General features: G+C 48.3%; 1 protein-coding gene across 1 annotated transcript in view; it reads right to left on the reverse strand.

Moving 5' to 3' along the window:
• The window catches only part of LOC122389603 (multiple PDZ domain protein-like), a 40981-nt gene extending 15245 nt beyond the window's left edge, over positions 1-25736 (reverse strand). The window contains exons 1-3 of the mRNA XM_043381777.1: positions 25730-25736; positions 25277-25542; positions 12893-13048 (exon numbers count right to left, since the gene is read on the reverse strand). Of these exons, the coding sequence (XP_043237712.1) occupies positions 12893-13048; positions 25277-25542; positions 25730-25736 (429 nt within the window). The remainder of the gene's footprint in view (positions 1-12892; positions 13049-25276; positions 25543-25729) is intronic.
• Between the last annotated feature and the right edge of the window lie 462 nt (positions 25737-26198).

Genomic DNA, 26198 nt, shown 5'->3' on the forward strand with positions numbered 1-26198 from the left:
CGCAGCGAAACGAACGAGGCGGCAAACGAAAGAGCGCGACGAGGCGCTTCAGAAGAGTACTTTAAAGTTGAATTTTGAGGTCACAGGTCGGGTCAAGGTCAGGTCAAACACCTGAAATCGGGCTTTCAGTAGCATGGACTTCAGGACTTCGCAATGGGCGCCTCTCGCCATAAACTCTGTCAAAACGGTGCACAATCCATCTTATAAGGCCTACAAGAGTGTCAGCTCCATGTAGGGGTCAGTCAAGCATAGGTCAGGGTCAAGGTCAGGTCAACCGGGTAGGCACATATCCCCGAAAATCAAAACTGATATTCGCAGCCTGTGACACATGTTTTATAGGTAATTTGGGGCGTAGAACACGATGGTGACATTCATTTTATCATATGTGTACGTGTTTGGCTCAAAAAGTTCAATTTAAGAAATTCATGTATCATCGTCGTGAAGTAGTCACGAAAAATTGCCAAGATTCAGTTCAAGATTATGGAAAATGCGGAATGATAATCAATAATCGAAGATAGCCATCTGACTGACCATGGTATTGGCAGTCTAATGGCGTTTACGGCATGTCTGTATGTCTATTCTGTGATTTTATATGATTTTTTGAACATATGCCGTTTTTGGTCGAAAACTCAGAAATCATGACGTCACTAAAACCTCGATATCTCAAAAATTTTCCGACCGATTTTTTTGAAACTTTGTCACAATAAACTTCAATCAATTCCCTGCAGGTACCCAAAATTTGGCGCGCCTGCGGCGCGCCGTTTTTATGCTATGGCCCGGCGAAAAAAGTGGGGGCGTTTAACGCCCCCCCCAGCAACTCGCGGGTTAACTACTCTAGCAAGTTTTAGCCCAATGCCTTAAAAAATAGGCAAGTTATTTGCATTATTGTCAAAATTCTGACATTATCAATATTTCAAAACCATTTTTCAGTACGTTTCTGACATCGTACAGCAATATAAATGGCACTATCGTGTTCCTGAGCGCAAAACGCATGTGATAGGCACCTTTTTTTGTTGAAAAATTTCATTTTCGAAATTTGACCTTTTCTGACCTGAAGACCTGACCTCCGGTAAATTCAGCTTAAAATGACCTCAAATGACACAGACGACATTGTTTTCGAAATCTATGAGTAAAATGGACCATAAAACATGCGTCACGTGACCGATCCATGATATACAATTTTCGTGACCTAGGATGACCTGACTTTGACCTGAAAAATTCGAAGTAAAAGTTCGGTACTTTCAGGGTATCTAAGGTATATATCAAGGAGTGCGTAAACCAAAAATGAGCTTGATCGGACTTGTCAGCCGGCGGTAAGAGCCTAAATTGTGAACAAGCAAAAATGCCCATAATTTTTACTTTGACCTGACCTGTGACGTCATCGGTGACCTCGAGGTCAATGAAAATAGGTTCTCCCTATGCCCGGATACTGCATAGGCAGAAGGATGTGGGCAGGTGCGGTCGCAGACTTGGCGTTTGGGGGGGGGGGCAGCTTGGCACAGGGGCCCGTGCACTGACCGGGGGCCCGGTGCTAGCTTAAAGGGACTATCCCACCTCTAACATGGGGTTTGAGTTGAGATAGCCAAGTTTACGGCGAGGTTCAGAAACCACTATCTATCTAGGTTGCAACCCCAGCGGCCTCTTGGTGTTGAAGAAATTCGTTCCCTTCATTTGAAAATGGGCCTTGTGCAAGGCCCTATCTTCAACATGGAGCGACCGTTAGTGTGACGTCACCTCGTTAGTCATTCTGATTTAAATGGGTTTGTTCGTTGAAAAATCGCTTAAAACTTGGTCTGAACTTTGTTGTGGTGCCTACAGAGTAAAAAGAATCAGCTTTATGACAGTAATGTGGCCTGGGGAAGGAGGTAATTTTGGGCTGTGACGTCACATATTTGAAAGTTTGTGTTTGGAATATGGGAAGCCTAAGATGTTTAATGAAAAATAAATGCCAGAACCGTGTTCCTGGTCATCCAATCTATACAGTCGGGCACAATTTAACTGGTTTTAACGACATTTTAGAAGGTAGGATAGTACCTTTAACCCGCGCCCGGCTGGGGGTCCTGGATTTCCACGCCCTGCTGGGGGGTGTTTGAACAACACCCCCCCCCCCCCCCCTTGTAACTCGGCTCCTGGGCCACGTAGCGATACGCGGAAGGCGGCGTTCGAAAGAGCGTCAAAAATAATGACGAAATCACTTCAGTCAATTTTTTGGTCAGGTCAAAGGTCAGGTCACCAGAGGTCATTGAAGGCAAAATTTCGCCGATTTCCAGGTCGAATGTCGACAATTTCCAAGAAGCCAACGCATAACTCGGGAACCAATAGAGCTACAGCGCCGCGGAAAAGCGCATTCGATAGCCCTATTAACGCCCTTTCTGAGTAATCCTCTCAGATTTGACCTAACGTCAACGGTTTTGCCTGCAGGGGGCAAAAACTGCAAAAATAACCGATTTTTTTCGGACAGTTTTTCTGCAATAACTTTTTACCCAAGCCTTGTACGAGCTTACTTTCACAGGCATCGTGTTCCTCTCGTCAAGACGCATCGAATGAACTATAACTTGACCTTGAAATGTCAACTTGAAAATTTGACCTCAGGTCAAGGTCATGACCTGACCGGGAAGGGTCATGTTGCATATCAGTCGATCCGTATCGTCTAGCTGAACACAGCTAAGGCGTTTTCATTGCTCTAGCATGCCTCTATCAAAAGTTATTTGCGAAAAACTGTTAGATACCATTCGTGACCTAAGATGACCTCAGGGCATATACAAGGGTCACAGACACCATTTTCATGTTCAGTGTGTCTAAACCACTTGTAATTCGGTGTTTGGGAGTGTTTATAATGTCTTACGTCCAAAAGAGGCGCATTTCAATTTTCTCCCATTGCCTTATAATGGGGAGGTCGCAAAATTGACCTGACCTTAGGTCATCGACATCAAAATTCTGAGATATTCATTTTGTACATGCTATTGCTCTTAGCAATCGCTGAAAGTTTCAAAGCGATCAGTCACTCGGTGTAGCTATGACAGACATTGAAACCTTTTATGAGGTGAGGTCACTTCAAGTGACCTGGTGTCCTGACCTTGAATGACCTTGGTCTGAAATTTTTACAACATGTGTAGAATTGATGTATGATAAGGTGTACCAAAAACGGCGCCGCCGTTTTTGAGATATTCGCGAAAAACCACAAGGGGGGTGTGTTCAAACACCCCCCCAGCAGGGCGCGGGTTAACATTCCAGGCGGTGGGGGGCATTTTTTTTTGCCCCCCCCCCTTTAGTTTTTTCGATATATCTCAAGAACCGCTGCGCCGATCGTCACCAAACTTTCAGTTTCCTCCCGGGAGTAGCTAGCGCACATGGTGACCAAAAAATTTTCCAAAGGCTATGATAGGTTGGCCGCTAATGACGTCAGAGTGACGTCATTTCTGTCTTTTTCGACCCAAAAAAAGGTTTCGCGAGAAGAGCTGTCAGGCCTACAGCTTTAGAGATACAGAAAAATATTTTTTACATAAAAGGTGTGGAATCAAGAGGGCTACAAAACTGCTATTTCGGTTTTTCGAATTTTTTGGATTTTGACCCCCAAAAACTAAAATAAATTTTTTGAATATAATAGCCAAAAAACCCAAAAAGGTTTTTTGAATTTCGAAAAAACGGAATATTTGTGATAGTCCCTACCGCCTTCTATCTACATACCAAATTTGAGATCGATCCCTCTTTCTTTGGCCAAGTTATAGCGAAAAACTGTTCAAAATTGATGACGTCAAATTTTCAAACTCAATTTTTAGCAATTCTAGACCTCGTAGCGCAAAACAAAGACCACTATTAGACTCCCTGTGAGGAGCTGCATCAAATCAATACCCATTTATCCAAAAATATCAACTTTGAAATTTGACCTTTTTTGGCCTGACCTCCACCAGAAAATGACCTAAACAGTACCTGATGGTCTTATAGCCAACACCATTGAGTTGGAAATTAAAAACTGGCCATAAAACATGCATCGCACAACCTTAGTAAAGTTGGGTTCATGTGGTGACCCTTGGTGACCTTTGGTGACCTAACCAGTGACCTGACCTGGTATGACCAGTGACCTCTAATAGTAACATATGTACTAGACAACTGACGCCTCATCGCTGATTTTCGACAAAATGCGTTTTACTCGGTGTTGTAGCGCTTTCGCTAGAAGCCCCGTGAACGGTGAAACATTTTATCTTTGACCTGACCTGTGACGTCATCGGTGACCCCGAGGTCAATGAAATTTGGTTTCCTTCGACAACTTTGACAGGGCTATCGAACGCCGTTTGAATGTTCCGGATCCGTCCAGTAGTTTCGGAGATACGGGGGAGGCAAAAAAATGTCCCCCCCCCCCCACCGCGCGGAAGGTGGCCGGGAGGCCCACCGCCGCGCCTGCCGGGTTAAAGGGGTACCACGGGCGTAGAGCATGGGTGCAGAAATCGAGCCATGGCCGGTGAAGCGGGGGGGGGGGGTAGGGAACGGCACCCGAGCGGAGGCTCATTGCCAGCTTTGAGGGTGTACCAGGTAAGTTCATTTTGAAGCATTGGTAATGTCAATAATTCACGCAACTGTGAATTGACTACCGCAAAAAGTAAAACCGGCTAACTTAGCCATTTTCGAAGATATCGTGCTAAAACTCTTGACAGTGGGTCATCGGTATGTGTTCAATCATATGTGATCCGTTTCTTATTTTTACTTGAGAACAAATGTAAGTTTTGAAGACCATCACAGTAGCAAATGCATCGAAAGATGAATAGTAGTGGGCAAAATATCCTGAATTTGTCGTGCTGCATCGAAAGTAGTGTTGATGAGAAAAGGGGTTTTTATTCCAGATTATTGTGGGTGCAGAATACATTGTCTGCACCCACTGGAGAATCATTGTTGGTGCTACTGAACCTACTGCACCCAGGCCAGGCCATGGTTCCTACACTTATGGGCCCATCGATAACGCTTCGGCGATACCTATCGCATAGAGGCTGCAATGTGGTCCTTAGAGTACGAGGACCACATACAGTGTCAGACCCTCAGAGGCCGGCGTTGGACACAAGGGTCAGCGAAGTGCCTCAAAGGCCCAGATGGGGCCCTAGAGGCTGATGTGAGCCCTCAGAGGCAAGTGCGTGACGCCCAAAGGTAAGTCTTGGGCCCCATAGAACATAATAGGGCCATCAGTGGCCAGTGTAGAGACCTCATTGCCCAGTTGGGGGCATATAGAGGCCAGTTTGGGGCACCTCAGAGGCTAGTGTGGGGCCTCAGATGTCGGTATGAGGCCCTTAAAGACCGGTATGGGTCCTCAAAAGCCGGCATCGATCCTTCAGAAGCCAGTACGGGGCCCTCAGAGGCACATAGGGTCAGTTTGGGTCCCAGAGACAGACATGGGACCATCAGAGGCCGGTGTGGAACCTTTAGAGGCCGGTTTTTAATTGGGCCCTTAAAGGCCAGTTTAGGGATCTCAGAGACCAGTACAGGGCCTGCAAAGGGCAGTTTGAGACCATCAGAGACCGACTTGGGCACTCAGATGCTAATGTGGGTCCTTACAGGCCAGCATGGGGCCCTCAGAGGTTAGCGTGGGGCCCTAAAAGACCGGCATGGGTCGGCGTTGGACCCCAAAGGCCAGCCTCAAAGGCCAAACATGGGCCCTCAAAGGTGATGCGGGACCTAAGAGGCCGGCATCGGGCGTTCAGAATCCAGTGCGGGGCCCTCAGAGGCTAATGTGCGCCCTTACAGCCCAGCATGGGCCCTCAGAGGTCCGAATGGGGCCCTGAAAGACTGGCATGGGCCGGCGTTGAACCCCAGAGGCCAGCAGAGGGCCCTCAAAGGCCAAGATGGGCCCTCAGAGGCCGATGCGGGCCCTTAGAGGCCGGCATCGGGTCTTCAAAATCCAGTGCGGGGCCCATAGAGGCTAATAACTATGTGTCAAGCCAGCATAGGGCCCTCAGAGGTCAGTGTGGGGCCCTAAAAGACCGGCATGGGCTGGCGTTGGACCCCAAAGGCCAGCGGAGGGCCCTTAAAGGCCAAGATGGGCCCTCAGAGGCCGATGCGGGCCCTTGGAGGCTGACATTGGGTCTTCAGAATCCAGTGCGGGGGGCCTAAGATGCTAATGTGGGTCCTTACAGGCTAGCATGGGGCCCTTAGAGGTCAGTGTGTGGCCCTAAAAGACCGGCATAGGCCGGCGTTGGACCCCAGAGACCAGCTGAGGGCCCTCAAAGACCAAGAGGGGCCCTCATATGTCGATCCGGGCTCTTAGTGGCCGATATCGGGTCTTCAGAATCCAGTGCGGGGCCCTCAGATGCAATTAAAGGCTAATCTAGAGACAGAAATGAGGCCACCATAGCCTGTGTGAGGCCCTCAGCCGCCGGTTGGGCCCCTGAGACCGGTTTAAGGGCCCGCAAAGGCCAGTGGAGGGCCCTAAGAGGTCAACGTGGGTCCTCAGCGGTCAATGTGGGCGCTTGACCGCCACTGAAGGGCCCTCAGAGGTCAGTGTAGGACCCTCAAACACCGGTATGGGAGCTGTTAATAGCTGGCGTGGGTTTCTCGAGCCTCGTGACAATCGAATACGGGCCAGGGCCCCATACGCCCATGGGGGCCCATCGGTTGTTTGGGGGGGGGGGCAAATGATATGATGCCCCCCTGATTTGCCTTGGGGGGGGCATGGCCCTGATGCCCCCCCCCCTGCGACCGCCACTGGATGTGGGCACGCGTTTCATGATTGAAAAATATGCCTACTGCCGCGTAACTTCTTCGTTTTTTCCCAAACAAATAGTAATATAGATTCTCCCTCGTTTGTGAAACTTAAGTGGCCGAAATCCAACGAGGAACGCAGATTTTGGGGTAGTTGGGTATTAGCGACCAGACTCAAGCAAAGGTTTGTGGCGACGCCCTGGAAAAGTGTCCCTAGAAGTTCTGAAACCGTGGTGACGCCGCTGGTCGTGAGGGGCCTTGGAGCCAATAATGGGGCCAACAGAGGCCGTCGTAAGGGCTCTCAGAGTCAGATGCCGCCCAAAAAGACCGGCATGGGGGGGGAGCACCCGACCGTACTGGACTCTCAATAGTCCCAGATCGGCATTTTTTTCTCATCACAAGTATGTAATAAATGATTTGACGGGTTGCTTGAAGGACAGCCTACAGATTTAGGGAGGGGGCGTCTTTCCCCATCAGGGTAGGGGGCATCTTTCCCCAAGGTACCGAAGTATCATTATATCAGTATAATTTGTTAGCCATAAAGCTACACCCTGAAACAAACTGTTCGGGACACAGTACACGCATGTTAATGTATCACGACCATAGCAAGGGACCTAAAAATTATTTACCTGCTTTGATATTTACAATGTTTTGACACCAAAATATTGTTTGAAAGCAGCAAATAAAAAACATGCAATCACCAGCCAGCCATTGCCCAACTGAGCTTCGCAAATTTGTGTGCAGTTAACAAGACAGGCTTCCGCTTTACGCTAAGACCGTTAATTTCCAGGTTCGATTATTTGTTTCGCCGCTAGAGGTGATGGGGCGTCTTTCCCACCCTGGGCATCTTACCCCACTCTCCCCTACTAAATAGCTTCGAGAACTTTTCAGTTTGCTAATGGCAGCGCTGACACCTCATCGCGGCTCACAGCTGATGGCAGGGATATCATCTGATGCAGTTCTAGAAAGTGCTTTTGAGTCCTGAGTGCTTTTGATGCTGGAGGCCACTTCACTGACATAATAGCTATTCTCTGTTTCGTTCCAAGCTTGCGGCCGAAGTGCCTAGCTGAAAGCAGTGCGTGATTCAGGGCCTCCTCTAAGGAATTTTCACTGGGAGGGGGGGGGCAGAGGCTCAGAAGCCAAACCTAGAGTACCCCCAAATCCGGTTTTTTCATCGGACTTAGGCCACTTATTTTTCGTCACAGCCCTGATGCCATGATTTTTATTTTTATTTTGAAAAAAAAAAGATACAGTAGGCCACCTGGCACTTGACCCTACACCGGTAGATCCAGACCGGCACGGGCAGGGTGACATTTGGGGTAAATATCCCCCGCAGCGTCCGAAATCGACGAAAATTTCTGGCATTCCGAAAATGAAACAAAATGCCTTTATTAAAACGTATTAAACGGCACAGCAGTGCGTAAGGAATCTAAGCGACCGCAGAAAGTGTGAGGGCTTAGGTATTGATTTCCCAAACGCTGGAAACCAACAGCTGGGGCGTTCCACGACAGATCGACCAAGCCATAACACCCTACCTCTCAGATTTTGATGAAATTGCGTCTATGGGGTTATCCGTACCGTAGATTCATAATCTCTTATTTTTAGCGTTATACTACGAAGGGTTTACGAGTTATAGCCAGAGGCATTTTTCAAAATGCCCAGAGTAACCCTCTTTTAAACTCGTATTATCAAAAAATATAGCCAGTAACCTACATTAATATGCATATCATTGGAATCCTCATTGACAGTAGAAAATTATCTAACCAAAATATTTTGAAAATTTTCAAAATTGCAAGATTTTTTGAAATAATGAATTTTTGATTTTCGATTTTCAAAAGGTGGCCATTTAATTTTTGACAAAAATATTATGCCAAAAGATGCCTCTGGATATGGAAATTTAATGTCCAAAAAATTAGAGACATGTTTTGCCTTTAACTTTTTATATAATTTTTTGTTTACGACAATGTTTGTAATAAAAGGGAACATTTGGTGATGCCTTCCAGAGCCAATCATTCTCCTACCCACATATCCTCGAACTGTTTCATGAAAATTAGAAATAAAAGCCTGGCACTCACACTAACAGACCAGGCATGCGATTATTGAATGATGTTTGCTTCACTTTCGCTGTAGTTTCGAACATTGTTCAGGCAGGAAAAAAATTGAGCTGAACACTGCTAGGTATCGGCCGCCTCGCATGTAATTCTGATATGCTTCTAAGCAGCTTGCACTGATGAAACGTTACACTGGCGGATCCAGGGGGTAGGGCCATGCTCCCCCCAAAGCCCGTTTACCCCCCCCCCCCCGCAAAAACCCGAGTTTTAACATTGCGCGGGGCATGGAAAGGAAGGGGCCATTTCGGCCATTTGCCCCCCCCCCCCTCCGAAAAAAACGTCCGGCTCGATCCGCCAACGAAACGTTAGGAATTATCAAAATTGCTAATCGGACATTGTGGCCGGACATGCCTACACAACTTCCGTTCATAAGAGCAGAGGCTGTGTTAGAGTTAAATGAGGAGAAGGCTGAAGGCTCTAGCTAGTAATCGCATGAAGTTCGCTCTGTCCTTGTAATAACGGACTTTCAGTAATTTTGATGAATAAATTTGCCACAAAAAAAAATTGAGTACCAAAATGCGGCATTTGAAGGTAATTGATTGCAATTGCCAGGGGCGTGACCAGGTCAGAGTGGGCGGGGGTGAAAAAATTACAAGTACTTGAAAACTCGCCGATATTGAATTCTGTTTTCTTGAAACTGGAAGCATCTCTAACGTTTTGAAATTAATGCATTTCGAGGTAGCTAGTGGCTTGGGATGCTCCATGTTTCAGTAACATTCACTTTCATAGTAGGTTTTTATTCCCACCCGGCCGAAGGGGAGGGTTTGATGTGCACTGCAGCCCCAACGGTTTTCTCGATATTGTTTGCAGTGGTGTAAGGCTGGAGAGCTGAAAGTTGACATTCCGAATCTGTTGACACCAACAGAACAGGCTCAGGTCAGCTTACTGACATATGACGTCACAAATAAACCTCGGAATAATGCAAAAAGTTGCAGCTTTGCACTGTACTCTCAGTGTAAGGGAACCTTTTGCAGGGGATGACACTAGTAACGGCAGTAACGGCTCTTGAGATTTCACAACATCAATTCCCCTAACTTTCCTAAATTTTCACCCGAAGTCAAGCTTGTCACGTGACTTCACTAATATAAGTCAATGGGAAATATTGAAACATTTGAACTGTTATTTGGATGCCGAAAATGATCCAAGCCCATCTCAAACGCCTGTAATCGTGATTTCATATACACTTTTGCGATGAGCGATTCTTAGGTTTTGCATTGAGGACTTTGCAATGCGCCATATACATATGCCGTTACATTGTACGGTCGTGTGAGATCATCGGTTTTCTTTTTGTCAATGACTGAATGGAATTTATCTAACGAGTCGAATAAGCCACCAGTGAACTCAGGGAACCCTGCTGAACTGAATCATATACTTACAATAGCCGTTTTCACGACGGTTATCTGACACACATTAACTGATACCTATTTGATGGGATTTGGTCAAATTTGGTTCATAGTTGATTCTTAATTGTTTTTAGCTTAGGTTGCGCTAGTTGCTTATTGACCTTATTTATCAAATTATCAGTCGTTACTTTTTACTCAAGCATAAGAATAAAATTACGTTATGAAAATAGCTGTAGTAAAAGATTTGGCTAGATTCGTCTGATATCCGTCGTAAAAACGGCTGAAATGGCCTCATTTGAACAGCTTCTTGACCTCAGCGGTTTTGATGTGGCCTCGACCTGAGGAAAACATCTTAAGCTGACCTCTTCCAAACCAAGTTTTATCATTCCAGCAACCGGTGACCTCTGAGGTCAGGTCAAATGCCTTGAGGCAGGGATCCAATTTTCGGTCAATAAATCCCCTAAATGGTCGCAGAGCCGTCATTTCGTTATCTGGCAAAATATTTCAGGTCCCGAAACTCGTCAATTGAGATAATACCGACCTACGGCAAAAGTATCTGTCGATTCGACAGCTCATTCTCAGTACATTGATGTCCCTCCCCTCAATGTCGTCATTTTGTTAGGAATCTATTAACGAAAAACTCTCGACTCAATCAGCGTTAGTGACGTCATAAAGCGTCATTATGACGTCACGCAAGGCCCACCAGCAAAACTAAAGCATCGGACCTTGCAGAGAATGCGTGAATTAGATACGCTCTCTCCGTAAACTATTGTTTGGCGTTTCGCAATAGTAACATTTTTAAGCATTAGATAGGCTCACTTACGTGACGTCATAGTTCAGTAAAGTGACCTTATATGAAAGTTCATTTGATGTCACAAGATAAATCAACTAGATAACTTGTAATAACTTTCCGGTTTCAGCACTCTATCGCCAATGCGTCCCCAGCAGTGATGAGAAAACCGTCAAAGGTGATCAGCATTCGCTCCCTCGGCCACAGGGGGTTAAACCTCGCTCTCTTGAAAACAATACGCCATTATGACGTTTTTGGATCTTTGGGTCCTAACTTAGCTTTCGTAGGTGTCTTAAGCATCTTTAAAAAGAATTAACAGCGTCGCAATGAGCTCTTGATCACATTTCACCGTACTCCGTTTAGACCGGTTGACAGTTATTGTTATTTTTTTTCACTGTACGACGAAATTCAATGTTGTATAGCGACCTTTAGGGGAAAAACATGTTTTTAATATTTTCATCATTGAAAGTCAATGCGTTGACAAGACTTTTGCTGCAAAAATAAATTGTAAAAAAAGATGGCCACGTTCTCAAAATTTGATTTTTATAAATCAATTTTATGTTAAAAAATTAAAAGAGCAAAATTTTCAAAAATAATTGATATCACCAAAATCTTTGGTTAATTCTTATTGTGATGATATGCAGTTTTATATGAATCTAATCAGTATTTAGCTAAATATTTGCGGATGAAACTTAGAGTTTTTATGGTAGCCATTAAGTTGCCTGGGGCAATATCTCCCAAAGTATTCAACGAATGAGATTGAAAATGTCACAACACGAATCGCCGGACAAGATAACCCCATAGACGAAATTTCATCAAAATATGAGAGGTAGGGTGTTATTTCGCGATTTTTTTGGTCGATCTGTCGTGGAACGCCCCAGCTACCTGCATGAAAACAGCTCACCCTCCTAATGTCGGCGCTTGCCTAAAAAAGCTACTTGCCTGAAAATGACTCAAGAAACAGGCCACAGATCAATGAGAATGAGGGTCAGGGAACAGGGTAATTACATTTTCAGGAAATGTGTAGAATTGAAGAAATCACGAGAAAAACTACTAAAACTTTTGCCACGCTGGGAACTTTTTATGTGAGTTATTTGCAAAAAACCTAGGGGTGGGGTCTATCATACCCCTCAATAAGTGAGAGGGCTTATCGCTGCTAGTCCCAAACACTGGGAGAAAACTTTTACGTGCTAAAGCTCAGCCGCACTCTTATTTGACCGTAGAAAAATTTCCTCTTCAAGAATAAACCGTCTCCCCCCCCCAAAAAAAAACAACATAATACTTCTCCGTGTTGAACCGTAAGCGCTTCATTGATTGAGACTATACAGGGCTACCGTTCGGGCTGTTTCCTTCTCAAAGTGATGCCGCGTTCGGGCTTCAGTCAGCGTTCGATTATAAAATCTGCAATGTCTGACCTCATTCCGCGGCTCATCCTAGGCGGATCTGTAAAAAAAAACCTGTAGATAAGAAAGCAACGATATAAGAAAACTAAAATTAGTAACGTGGTGATCGTGGAGATATGTAGTCTGGATTGTTTGTTGAGTAAGCTTATAGTTAAATTTCCTCGTTTTTCTAAGTGATTTGCTTAACTGCGTACCCCCCCCCCCCAGTGACGCGATTTCAGCTCCACTGGGGCGGGGGGCAGCAGCCCCCCCCCCCAGTTAACATGTTAGAGGAGGCCCTGGCGTGATTTCTGTATATGCAGCTCTTACATTCAAAGACGCAAAATATTGAACGGAGGAGCAAAATGCCAAAGGAAATCCGACCGCAAGCTTGGCATGGAACATAGTATAAAAAATCATAGCATCGCAAAAACTGTGTGTGCAGGGGGTGACACCCCCGGTTTTCAAAAGTGGGGAGGTCGCGACCCCAACGACCCCGTTGGCAACGCCCGTACACTTTGGCCTAAGGCTAGTGACAGAAATAAGTTGCAAACCTTGCCGACCCGACCCGCTCGCCCTTACCTTGGCCGGCGTCTGTCGCAGCAATGCCAGAGCCTTGTTGTGTGAGACGTCTTGGAAGTTTTCGCTATTTACTTCGAGCAGCTGGTCACCGGGCTTCAAGCGACCATCCTTGGAGGCGGCGCTGTCGGGGTACACCTCATGGATGATAATGGCTCCCTGCAGCGGGGATGGGGGAGGAGAGTCGCGTCATTCGGCCGTCTTATTGAACACCGCTCATACTCATACTCATACTTGTATTGAGATAATCCATGGCTAATGATGGCTATTACCATCTCTTGTCAAGTCTTAAAAACATGTAAAACATAAAAACACATATCCAAGCACACTCGAGTGAGCATACACACTCACAAACGCACACACCCACATGTATGCCCGGACACTCTGTTCGTCAGTCTGGAGGTAAATGGCTAAGATGACGCTTGAGGTGGAGACCGAACGGCGGCACCGGCAGCTGGACAAGGTCGCGCGGCAGATCGTTATATAACGCTGACCCTCGGCAGGTAAAGCGGCGGCGGCCCATCTCAGTCCTAGACCGGGGCACTGACAGTAGATTGTCCTGCCGCGTAGTACGGCCACGCGCGGCAGGTGTTGCCGCGCGCGCCTCAGTTACAGTGGCCAGTCCAGCTGCCAGCTGCTCGGGCTCGCCAGAGCGCCGCGCACTTTATGATGTGTGCATAAGGTGTGGTAGGAGGCCATGCTCTCCGCGCTGAGCCAGCACAGTCTTTTGAGGAAATCTGAAACATGGTCGTATTTTCTACGGCCATAAAGCATTTTAGCGGGATAGTTAATAACTTTTGGAATCCGAGAATTGTTACTCTTTGTGCAATTTCCATAAACCGAGATGCAGTGCCGTAACTGAGAGATGACCAGGGCATAGATCAGCGCGGAGAGCACAGCCATGGGCAGGTGCCCCCACAGATGCGACAGACCAGTCAAAGCTCCAAAGCAGCGGCTAGTAATGATGGAGACATGGCGATCCCAGCTCAATGAAGGATCGAAATACAAACCCTAAGTTTTTTGCCTCGGGTTGGGGTCTCAGAACGTGTTCGCGATAGGTAACTGTGACGTTGTTTAAAATACGCAGATTTTGTGGGCTTCCCAACAGCATCAATTGTGTTTTGGCGGCATTCACTTTGAGCCCATGGCTCTAAACCAGGTGTCAAGAGAAGAAAGAGCATTTTCCATGCGGAGAAAGACTTGATTGATTTCAGATTTTTTTGCCGCTGACAAGAATTTGGGTGTCGTCCGCATATTGGATAACTGTAGCATCTCCAGCAAGATTCCAGGCTGAGATCGTTCGCAAAAATGCAGTAGAGCAAAGGACCGAGAGATGATCCCTGAAACACGCCTATGCTGTTGGGCAGCGGGGTGGGGGTCTGAACTCTGCCCCGGGCGTCAGTGAAGCTGACGCTCTGGGTGTGGTTTGATAAATAAGCCGAGAACCAAGAAGTATCAATGCCATGAAGATATAATTTTGAGGGGAGTTTTGAGTGGTCTATCACATCAAAGCACTTGGTCAAATCCAGCAGGCAGCAGGCTGCACACGGCCCCGGCCGGCAGATCGCCAGGGACTAGGGGAAGCCGGGGGAAGCCCGGGCGCGGGGGAAGCCCGGCCACCCCGTTTCCGGCTAAATTATTCACAATAAAATGCTCAACTGTTTGTCCCTTCAGCGTGGCAGCTAAGGTAACGCCAGCAAAAAAAGTTAAGGCTAACAAAAAATGCATATTGTTAAAGTTATAGAGCAAAAATGATATTTTTATTTTAAGGGTTTTTAGCTAAAAAGTAAGATATGTTGCACTGTTAGTGTTATACCATACAGTCCTAATATTTATACGAATGTTATATAAGGACCGTTTAAGTGTTTGTAGTGAGAGGTGACGAGGCAGGCTTTCTTAAGTGTGACATTTTTTTCGAACATCGCTGTTCTAAAATAAAAATGGGTGGCTATCAAAGCATACAAAAGCGCAGCGTACAATCCTCAAATCATACAAAATCGCAACATACAGCGCGCAAAACCTACAAAACAGGCCAGGTAGGGGACAGCCCAAACGTACAAAAGCGCAGCGTACAAAATCCTAACGTACAAAAGTTTACCGTCCAATGGGTAAAGCGTACAATGGCAAATCAAACAATGATCAGAACGTACAAAATTGGAACGTACAATGGCAGATCAAACAAACGCGTATCATACAAAATTGCAGCCTACAAAACGAGATGATCGTATCATACAAAATCGCATCGTCTAAAATCGGAAGGTACATAATGCCTCTGGTTGACGCCGGGTGAATTGATATTTAACAAGTCAGCCACTAGATGGGGTAATGGTGCTGTGGCAGTGGTTTTTTGGAAGCCACCAGGAAATAGAGTGGAATGCCACTAAGTCCCTTAGAAACACGATACCTCTGGACGCTGCACCGGCCGGCTATCGACGCTGCGGGCGGTCGGAGGGTGCCGAGGGGAATGGTTCCGAGCAGGCGGGAACACGATACCTCTGAACGCTGCACCGGCCGACTATCGACGCTGCGGGTGCCGCGTGGACCGGTGCCGAGCAGGCGACGAGGAGAAGCGGGCATCAAGACCGTGAGAAATCTATTATATTGGTGGGTGTGCATATGTAGGTAAATGAGGCAAACGTGCATAGATATGTAACACCTTCATCCTTGATCATACCCCTACCCACGCACTGCGGGGGGGGACTGTTTAAACAACCCCTCCGGTTTCTCGCGAATATCTAAAAAACGGCGGCTCAGAGTGCCGCCGTGTTTTGCACATCTTATCATACATCTTTTCTACACCTTCTGTAAAAACTTCAGACCAAAGTCATCCAAGGTCAGGTCACCATATCACGTCAAGTGACCTTACTACATGAAAAGTTTCAATGCCTGTCACAGCTACACCGAGTGACTGATCACTTTGAAACTTTGAGCAACTGATAAAACAACAGTATACACAATACACATAATGTATACAATAATTATAATAATGATACACAAAATGTATCTCTCGGAACTTCGATATCGGTGACCTAAGGTCAATTCAATTTTGCGACCTCTCCATTATAAGTCAATGGGAGAAAATTGAAAGGCGCCTCTTTTGGCCGAACGTCATTCTAATCACTTTCAAACATCGAATTACAAGTAGACATGACAAACTGAACCGGAAAATGGTACCCGTGACCCATCTTTATGTCCCTGAGGTCATCTCAGGTCACGAATGGTATCCTACAGTTTTTCGCAAATAACTTTTAACAGAGACATGCTAGAGCGATGAAAAAACCTTATATGTATGTGTTTGGCTCGACAATACGGATCGACTGATGCAGAATGACCTTTTCTGGTCAGGTCATGACATTGACCTGAGGTCATGACCTTGTCATGAGGTCATGACCTTGACCTAGGGTAATTTTTTCAAGTTGAACTTTTGAGGTCAACTTATAGTTCTTTTGATGCGTCGCCTTGACGAGAGGAACACGATGCTGCTGAAAGTAATCTCGTGCATGTTTTGAGTCAAAAGGTATTGCAGAAAAACAGTTCCCGCAAAAACCATCTACCTATTCTGGCAGTTTTTGGCCCCTGCACGTTAAACCGTTCCTAATCTATGCGCTGGTTTGTCGAAATTATCGAAGTTTGACCTGGAAAGTGGCGAAATTTTACCTTTGGTGACCTCTGTTGACCTGACCTTTGAGCTGACCTAAAATGTGGCCGATATAATTTCTTCATTACTTCTGCCGCTCTTTCGAACGCCGCCTACGGCGTGTAGCTACGTGGCCCAGGAGCCGAGTGAGAAGGGGGGTGTTCAACCCCCCCCCCCCCCCCCCAGTGCAGGTGGCGCCGAGCACCGGCCCGGCGCCGGTTAGTCAATCGCATGGCGTTTAACATAACGGTACATCATCGGTGTTTAACCCGCGCCCTGCTGGGGAGGGAGGTGTTTGAACACCCCCCCTGTGTTTTTCACAAATATCTCAAAACGGCAGCGCGGAGCGCCGCCGTTTTTGGCACACCTTATAATACATTTTGTACATACTATTGCTCTTAGCAATCGTTGAAACTTTCGAAGCGATCGGTCACTTGGTGTAGCTATGGCGGACATTGAAACTTTGCATGAGGTGAGGTCACTTCAAGTGACCTGGTGACCTGACCTTAAATGACCTTGGTCTGAATTGTTTAAAAACATGTGTAGAATTGATGTATTATAAGGTGTGCCAAAAACGGCGGCGCTCCGCGCTGTAAACTATACTGAGATAAACTCTGCATATCTCAGAGTTTTGATATCGATGACCAATGGTCAGGTCAATTTTGCGACCTCCCCATTATAAGTCAATGGGAGAAAATTGAAAAGCGCCTCTTTTGGACCAAAGCCATTATAAACACTCCCAAACACTGAATTACAAGAAAATACTGGCGCTCGATGGATGAAGAGCACGAGTCTGATGGATGGATGTCGTCCGGCGGCCGCGACGCGTCGCCGCGGTGGCGGTCTGGTGGTGATCGCCCCTGGCGTGGCCGCGGGCGCTCCCCGTCCGGCCGATCGCCGTCCGGGCGCGGCGCGCGGAGACCGAGCCGCGTCCCCGCTGGCAGGAGCCCGTCGCCTGGTGGGAGCCGCGGAGCCGACCGCGGGGAGGAGCGCCCCGGGCTGCGCGGCGGCGGAGCGGATCGGAGCAGCGACTTCGCGGGGGAGCGGCGCGGCGGCCGGGAGGGTCCTGCCCGGGAAGGTGAGCCGTATCGTTCCAGCTCGCCCGCTGGCGAAGCTCGCGTGCCTCGATGTTGGTCCTGTCGCGGCTGGGGACATCTCAAACGGCACTGCCCAAACGGGCGGGTGGCGGACGGGTGGTAAAATCGCTCCCTGTTGTCAGCACCGTCATAAATGGCTTCCAGGTACACGATTGTCTCATTGACTCGGGAAGCCAGATGACTCTTATTGACGCTAGGGTGCTGAACACGATCTCGCCTAACATTGAGCTGAATAAGCCTGTCCGCCTCGTGTCTGTTTCCGGACACAATCTTGATGTGATCGGTACCTGTTCCTTGAACATTCAGATGAGTGGTACTCCGACCTGTGTGTGGAGCTGTTGTGTTGTTAATGATTTGTCTCACGATTTAATTTTGGGTTTTGATTTTTTGCAGGCGCATCACGTTATTGTAGACTGTTCTCCCTCTGACGCGCCTCGTAGGATTAAGCTTAGAATTAGCAAGCCTGTGTCAGTGCCGGCGCAAACTGCCATGTGTATGAACATCAAAATCGACCAAAAGCTTTTGAACGACCGCGAGTATTTGATGATTGGGCAATGCTCGGACAATCTGGAGATACACGACTCACTTATTCAGCCATTTAGTGACCGAGAGATTCCAGTTTACGTTAGAAATAGAACAGATAAGCTAGTTACGCTACACAGGCGAAGTGTCATTGGTTTTGTTGAGTTGCTCGAAGGAGGGATTGATTTTTGTGATGAGTCTGACATCGCCGAGTCAGGTCCGGCGATGGAAAGTAACGCTGTCTCGGGTGACGACGGCCAGTTTTTGGGTGAAAGTACCGATGAAGTGCTGTCACGCTTCGAGATCGGGGACCAGGTCACGGGGAGGGAACGCGACGAGCTGGCGGCGCTCCTCAAGTCGCATTCAGGTGTCTTCTCAAGGAATTATGCAGACATTGGTAGTTATCGTGGTGAGGAAGTGGATTTAGAATTGCAGCCTGGTGCCCAACCACAGTTTGTGAGGCCGTATCCCATTCCGTGGGCGCGAGAGAGCCAGCTGCGATCTCAGTTGGACGATTTGCAACGTTGTGGGGTAATTGAGCAGGGACCGCCGTCTGATTGGAACTCCCCAATCTTGCTCATTCCCAAGGCTGGGAACCCCTTAGAGTACCGTATTGTGCAGGACATGAGGCGTATTAACAAATGCTTGTTGCCGAAAAAGTTTGTTTTTCCGAACATAGACGATTTTCTTTTTTCGTTGCACGGATGGAAAGTGGCTAGTGCACTTGACATCAAACACGCGTTTTGGAATTTGCGCCTTACCGAAGCATCCAGTCGTATTTGTGCCTTCCATACGCTTGGCAAAACTTTCTATCCCCAGAGAATGCCCATGGGTTGCATGCAATCCTCCTATTTTCTGCACATGGCGATGCACAAGATTCTGGGGGATATACCTGGCGTACATGTATATGCTGATGACGTGCTCCTGACGAGCGCCAGCATGGACGAGCACTATACATTGCTGAGTACAGTTCTGGGTAGACTACAATCGGCCGGTTTGAAGTTATCTCCAGGTAAATGCAGCATTGGAGTCACGCGGTTGAATTATCTAGGACATGAAATCACACCTGATGGGATCACGATCGCTCCCGACCGTATTCAGTGCATTCGAGATCTGAAAACGCCGAGGACCGTAAAGGAAGTGAAGAGGCTGTACGGATTTTTTTCCTGGTTCCGTAAATTCATTCCGTCGTTTTCGACTCTAGCTGCGCCCCTGGTTGACCTTTCGAATTCGCCCAAGTTCTACTGGAGCACTGAACTGGACGAGACATTCCAGGCGCTCCGTGAGGCGTTGATGACGGGACCAGTTTTGGCATATCCCAGACAGGGGGATCGATTTGTTTTGTACACTGACAGCAGCCTCTCTGGGTCAGGCCAGGTATTGTGTCAGATCCAGGATGGCGTGGAAACGGTGATCGCCTACGGTGGCAGCAAATATAACCGAGCTCAGAGAAAATGGACGATTTTTGAGCTTGAAGTCTATAGTTTTATTCAGGGCCTCAGACGATTTTACAAGTATCTCGCGGGAGATGAGTTCACATGGTGCTGCGACTGCAAGAGCGCCCTTCAGATCCTGTCCAACCGTGACGAGTTAAATCCTCGTATCGCGCGCTGGAGGTCCTTCGCAGGTCAGTTTCAGTTTGTAGTGGAGCACCGCCGGGCTGTAGAAATGCAGCATGTTGACTTTTTGTCGCGGGTACACGAGGGCACGGTTGATGACGGTGCGGTTCGAGCGGCGGTTGAGCTCACCGCGGGTGGGCGGCTGTCCGGTGACGGTACCGTAACCGTCGCCGAGCCGGCTGCTGCTGCCCCACGTGACGGTCAGGTGACGGGGCTGCAGCGATCGGAGGGTGTCGGCGTGCCGCCGGTGGCACGTGACCATGACACGCGCGGCAGTGTCGCGATGCCGGCACGAGCTCGCGGTGTGGCGGCACGCGCGCCGCTTGAGCATGTGATTGGCGAACGTGTTCCGGATGCGTCAACTTCCGGTTCCCATGACGTAACCGCGGGCGCCTCGGTCGCAGAGGCCGACCGTGGCAGTCACGGAATCGAGCAAGCCTCGGATGGGACGGTTCCCGGTTCCCATGACGTAACCGCGGGCGCCTCGGTCGCAGAGGCCGACCGTGGCAGTCACGGAATCGAGCAAGCCTCGGATGGGACGGTTCCCGGTTCCCATGACGTAACCGCGGGCGCCTCGGTCGCAGAGGCCGACCGTGGCAGTCACGGAATCGAGCAAGCCTCGGATGGGACGGTTCCCGGTTCCCATGACGTAACCGCGGGCGACTCGGTGGCAGAGGCCGACCATGGCAGTCACAGAGCCGATCAGAGCGTTACGGTGAATGCAGTAACTGCAGATTGTCTTATCGACTGCAACATTGAGCCGGCTGCTCTGATATGGCATCAGAAGCATGACAAACACTGCCGGGCTTTGGTTTTTCGGTTAAGAACAGGGAAATGGCCACAGTACTGTCCTCCTGCTCTGAAGCGGGAAAAGATAGGCAATTTTGCATTGTTGCATGGCATTTTATACCGCAAGGCCTCTGAGGGCTCTTTTCAGATTGTTTGGCCGACTTCTAAACGCTTCGAAATACTGTATCGGCATCATGATACTTCTACCGGGGCGCACTGCGGAGCCGATAAGTTATATGAAATTTTGACGAGAAACATCTGGTACCTCGGCCTGAGAAGGGATTGTCAAAATTATGTAGCGAGCTGCGCGCTTTGCGGTGCGAAAAAGGACGACAGGGGACCACCGCGCCCTCCTCTGTTACCGCAGGATCCGACCAGTCCGGGTGAAGTGCTGGTGATAGACGTGGTCCATATGCCTCAGAGTCGCCTGTCAGGCAAGACACTAGTTTTGACGTGCATCGATAAGTTTACTGGCTTTCTTACGTATTACCCATTAGGATCCGGAACTGCCGATGACATTACGGATGCTCTGTCCACTCATTTTTTGACATTCGGTCCTCCCCAGCGTATCGAAACGGATGCTGGTGCGAATATGAAAAGCGAGAAGGTGGCAGAATTGTGCAGGTTTTGGGGTGTAGGTAGGAGACACGCTACTGGGTCGCACCACGAGGCTATCGGGAAATTGGAAAGGCGTCACAGAGATATAAAGCGTAGGGTTCGAACTTTATCGGCAACTTATGGTTCTGACTGGGAAGCACATTTACCAGCTGTGGTTTTTTCTTTGAATAATGAAGTGTCGTCGTCTCATGGATTTTCCCCATATTTCTTGTATTTTATGCGACATGTGAATTCTCCTGTTTCTCAGCTTATCTCTGCGCATGTTCCCAAATATTCGGAGGATTACATTCACGAGAAAATGCGTATGGTGGCTGGCACGCTCAGAGCGGCCCATGAAACCTTACGTGACAGCCAACGTGCCCAGAAGCGGGCGTATGATTTGAGGCATAGGGTAAGGGAGCCCACGTATCAACCAGGTGACCAAGTCCGGATACGGAACTTTGATGAGCGTAAGGGCATTCCCCGTAAAATGTGCAACCCATGGTCACCTGTGCACGTTGTGGTGGACTTGATAGGAAGGCGTCATGTTGACTGTTTAGATCCGCGAACGGGAAGGACGCGGCGAACACATGTGATGTACTTGAAACCTGTCGTTAGCCGTGATGTGTATTAGTCATAAGTGTCTGTGGCGCATTTGCGGTCGCGAGGGTGCACGGGAGGGGGAAATGTCAGGAATGGCTATTCCTGCTCAGTGTTGTGTCCCCCCGTTTTGTGGCGCTGGGCGCGCCTCTGCCCTTCTGTGGTGTCTGTGGTGCTGAGCGCGCCTCTGCGTGTCTGACTGACCGGTCGGCCGGTCGCCGCCGGTCCGGCGCGAGGCGGAATACAGTTGGATAGCCGCGTCCGAGGCGTGTGGTACGAGCCGGGCGAAGCCGAACCCACGGCTGGGATAGTGAGAGACACTGACAATTTCATATGCCGACGACATGCTCAAAGTGGAGCTTCTGGAGCTGGTTCATAAGCACGCTCCCCCAAAAACGTACTACAGGGTGACACAAAAAAAAAAAAACGGTCATCACCAAATTTCGAATAACTTCGGAAGTTTTATTCAAATCATCACCAAACTTCGGCCACTTAAGGTCACACCTATGTAGCATACATCCACCAAGTTTCAAGTCTTCACTACGAATACTTTTAGTACAGTGTGTGTTTTACGGACGCTCCACAATGTGCTCCAGGTGAGCGCCACGGCGCTGCAGGGCGTAGGCACACTTGCATCCGGCGGGCAAAGTTGTCGATAACCCGATGGCTGTGCACTTTACAGAGTGCAATGGCCTCTGGAGACAGTGCTCAGGGGGTGTGGTACCCCTGAAACGTTATTCTTATCGGGTTATCGGCAACTTTGCCCGCCGGATGCAGGTGTGCCTACGCCCTGCAGCGCCGGGGCGCTCACCTGGAGCACATTGTGGAGCGTCCGTAAAACACACACTGTACTAACCCGCGCACCGACGGGGGGGCGGATATCCGCCCCCCCCTGAGGTTTTTCGCGAATAGCGGGAAAACCGCGGCGCGTAGCGCCGCGAAATTTGGTATGACTATAACCTCATCAATTTTACACATGGTGTGCAAGTTTGAACTTCCTACCTTTTAAGGTCAGGTCACCAGGTCACTTTGAATGACCCAACCTCAAGTCACTTTTTTGCAACTTTGTCACTGTGCCACAACTACAGTAGATGTCGGAGGCCTTTGAAAGTCGCAGGATATTATTAGGTCATTAGTAGCTACAATTTGTATATCTCGGAATTTTGACATCGGTGACCTAAGGTCAGGTCAATTTCGCGACCTCCCCATTATAAGTCAATGGGGGAAAAATCAACTCCCTGTTTTTACCACTAAAACGGGTCGGAATGGCCCCATATACTTTACATGACTTCATATACGATCAACCTTCACTACCTTGAGGTCTGTTTTGCTGTTGGGCAGCTGTGAGGTCATGTGACGTCATCAAAGGTCACCAAAGGTTTTTGGCCAATAACTCCGTACAGGAACAAGATACAGACGCGTGGATGGTCTCATTGTGTTCAGCTCGTCAAGACGCATCGAATGATATACATGATGACCTCGAGGTCACGTGACCTGAGGTCAACCTTTGACCTTGACCTTTCGAGGTCAACATATATATCATTCGATGCGGATTAACGAGAGGATCACGATGATGCCCTTAGTTTGTTCCTATCTTGACTAATTCGAAAGTAATTCGAGAAAAACTCTCTCCATATCTAGCGCCGCCATTTTGACTTTTTCGACCCCTGTGACGTCATCTTTGACCTGACCTGAAAATGACCTCAGTAAAAATTGTAGATCTTGGCCGTGCGTATCCGATGCCGTTTACCGCTTGTCGCTATCTTGCTTCGTTCTCGAGATCTCAGGGGGGCGGTCATCCGCCCCCCCCCCCGTCGGTGCGAAGTTGGCGCAGACCCCCGTCGGTGCGCGGGTTCTAAAAGTATTCGTAGTGAAGACTTGAAACTTGGTGGATGTCTGCTACATAGGTGTGACCTAAAGTGGCCGAAGTTTGGTGATGATCTGAATAAAACTTCCGAAGTTATTGGAATTTTGGTGATGACCGCTTTTTTTTGTGTCACCCTGTATGTGGATGAACTGGCACAAGAAAAAGGACACACAGTGGTCAGGCTGGCACCCTACAGTTGCGACCTGAACCCGATCGAAATGATATGGGCTCAACTGAAAACGTATGTGAGACAACGCAACAGAAGCGGAAGCATGGGAGCCATCAAGCTGCTTGTGGAAGAGGCGGTGGCCCACATCCCACCCTCGGCATGGGCACGTGGAAGTGCTCGAAGAGCGCTACTGGCAGCACGAGAACGTGGCCGAAGAGCTGGAGCGCGTCGTCGTTACCCTGGGAAGCAGTGATAGTGAAGACGAAGACACAGAAGACGAATAGAAGACAAGAGGAGCCGTGCTGGGCTGACTCGCTATACGGTGATGATCGCATGATTATGATTTGCGATTATGCACGAGGCAGGCGTGAACAGCTGGATGCAGACTGCACTGAGATGACCTTCAGAATATATGGTTTACTTTTTGCTCTTTCGTTTGACCTTTGATGTGACAAAATTTGACCTTTGATGACCTCTGGCGACCTGACCTTTGACCTTACCTAAAAATGACTGATGTGTTTTCTTCATTATTTCTTATGCTGTTTCGAATGACGCTTACTATGAGTCGCTACTCGGCCCAGGAACTGATTTAGGCGGGGGTGGGTTCAGACACCCCCGGCCTGGCGCGGAAGTCGCGGAGTACCGGCCCGGCGCTGATTAAAATACAAATGACGGCTGGATATCTGAGCAATTTTGCATTTCATATAGGTATAATGCTACCTACATATAAAGAACAGTGAGTACGAGACCTTGAAAACCGAGTGCGAAAAGTCGCATTTTAACACGCAACACCAAGGCCCTATATACCAGGTAGGGTCGTCCGGCGATTCTACCTGATCGTGACGTCAGCTCGTGACGTCATCTGGGGGCAAGTCTTGAAGTCCCGTTTAAGTCCTATGCAAATGGGCGATTTTTGAAGCGCTGTAGAACAAACTCTGCTAGAGCTAGCACAGAACTAAGTGCATCATCGGAAAGTCGAGACAATTTTCTTCGAATTATCTAAGAAGCGTTTTTCACTAAACCCATTAGTTTTTCCAAAAATGCGTAAAAAAGTCCCCATGCCTCCGCAGCCTCCCTTCCGCCGGCTGCCACGCCGCCGCGGTAGTGTAGTGGTTAGGATGCTTGCGCCGTAATCCAAAGATCGTGCGTTCGAATCTAGGCGCGGGTCTTACTTAAATCGAAATTGCAAGCAGAATATGCTTTTTTTCTTGATAAATCACTGATATTACAGCTAACCGTTCATAAAACTATCGATAACAATTGACTGAAACCCAAAATATAGAATACATTCTAATAAAACAAATTCAAATATGGCGGCCGTTGCGCCAGGCTCCGCCCCTGACTCCGCACCTTCATGTGACGTCATCTGTGCACTTGGACACACAGGGAGATAGGGGACGACATGGGCCTGCGCAACACTATGGGCTAGTAGGAAAAGTCATGCCCATGCTGCAATATGACTTTGGAGGGGGGCTGAAATGTCCACCTACCAGCAGTGTGTCCGAGCCACCGACGACACTCAGTCCCAGACCCATCTGCTCCCTGTTGATCTCAATGGTGGTCTGGCGGCCGGCCACGATGGAGCAGGTGGCCGGATCGGCGGCCGACTCCTCTGTGCACGGTGGGCTCACGTCAGTGGCGGCGTCCGGCTCCTCCCCCGGGCAAACGCTGCTGACCTGAGGCGGGGGCGGCGCAGTGGCCGCCGCACTGCTGTTCGACCACTGGACTGCGTTCAATACCGGCTTCCGAGGAATTCCTGGAATCAAACAGGGCATGACCTGAGGAGTAGCCTACATCGCCACGCCATGTTGTGGATCGCTCATGATCGTGAATACATATGTTGCAGGCAAAGTGAAAAGTAGGGCATTTGGCAAAACACCTGGGCAATTTGGAAAATGCCTGACCGACCAGGCATCTTGCAAAATGCCTAGGCACTGACCCACCAGACATTTTGCAAACTGCCTTAAATTATTTCCCCAGACATTTTGCAAAATGACATCAAACACCAGCGGAGATAGGACGCAACGCCAGCGCCGCCTATCGGCAACGCCATAGAACTAACTCAACTAAGGTCAGTGCCAGAGCACGGATTTTGGTGGGTTATAGCGCAGTATGAAAAAATAGGCAATTTACGTGAAAATGTCGCTGTACGACGGTATAGTTCACCATCTGAGCAACATACTTATGTATTTTTATCCATGGCGGATAAAAATTGGACTTGACATCTGGCCATGGAAGAAAAAAATGTTGATCAGTGTAAGCACGGATTTTCGTGGAAATGGGCACCGTGTGAGAAAATACGGAAGTTACATAAAAATGTCGCTATACTATGCTGTAGTTCACTATCTGAGCAATATATCTATGTATTTTTATCCAAAACGGATAAAAATTGGACCTGGGATCTGGCCATGG

Source organism: Amphibalanus amphitrite, unplaced genomic scaffold, assembly GCF_019059575.1.
Source record: "Amphibalanus amphitrite isolate SeventyFive unplaced genomic scaffold, NRLGWU_Aamphi_draft 000364F_arrow, whole genome shotgun sequence".
NCBI lineage: Eukaryota > Metazoa > Arthropoda > Thecostraca > Balanomorpha > Balanidae > Amphibalanus > Amphibalanus amphitrite.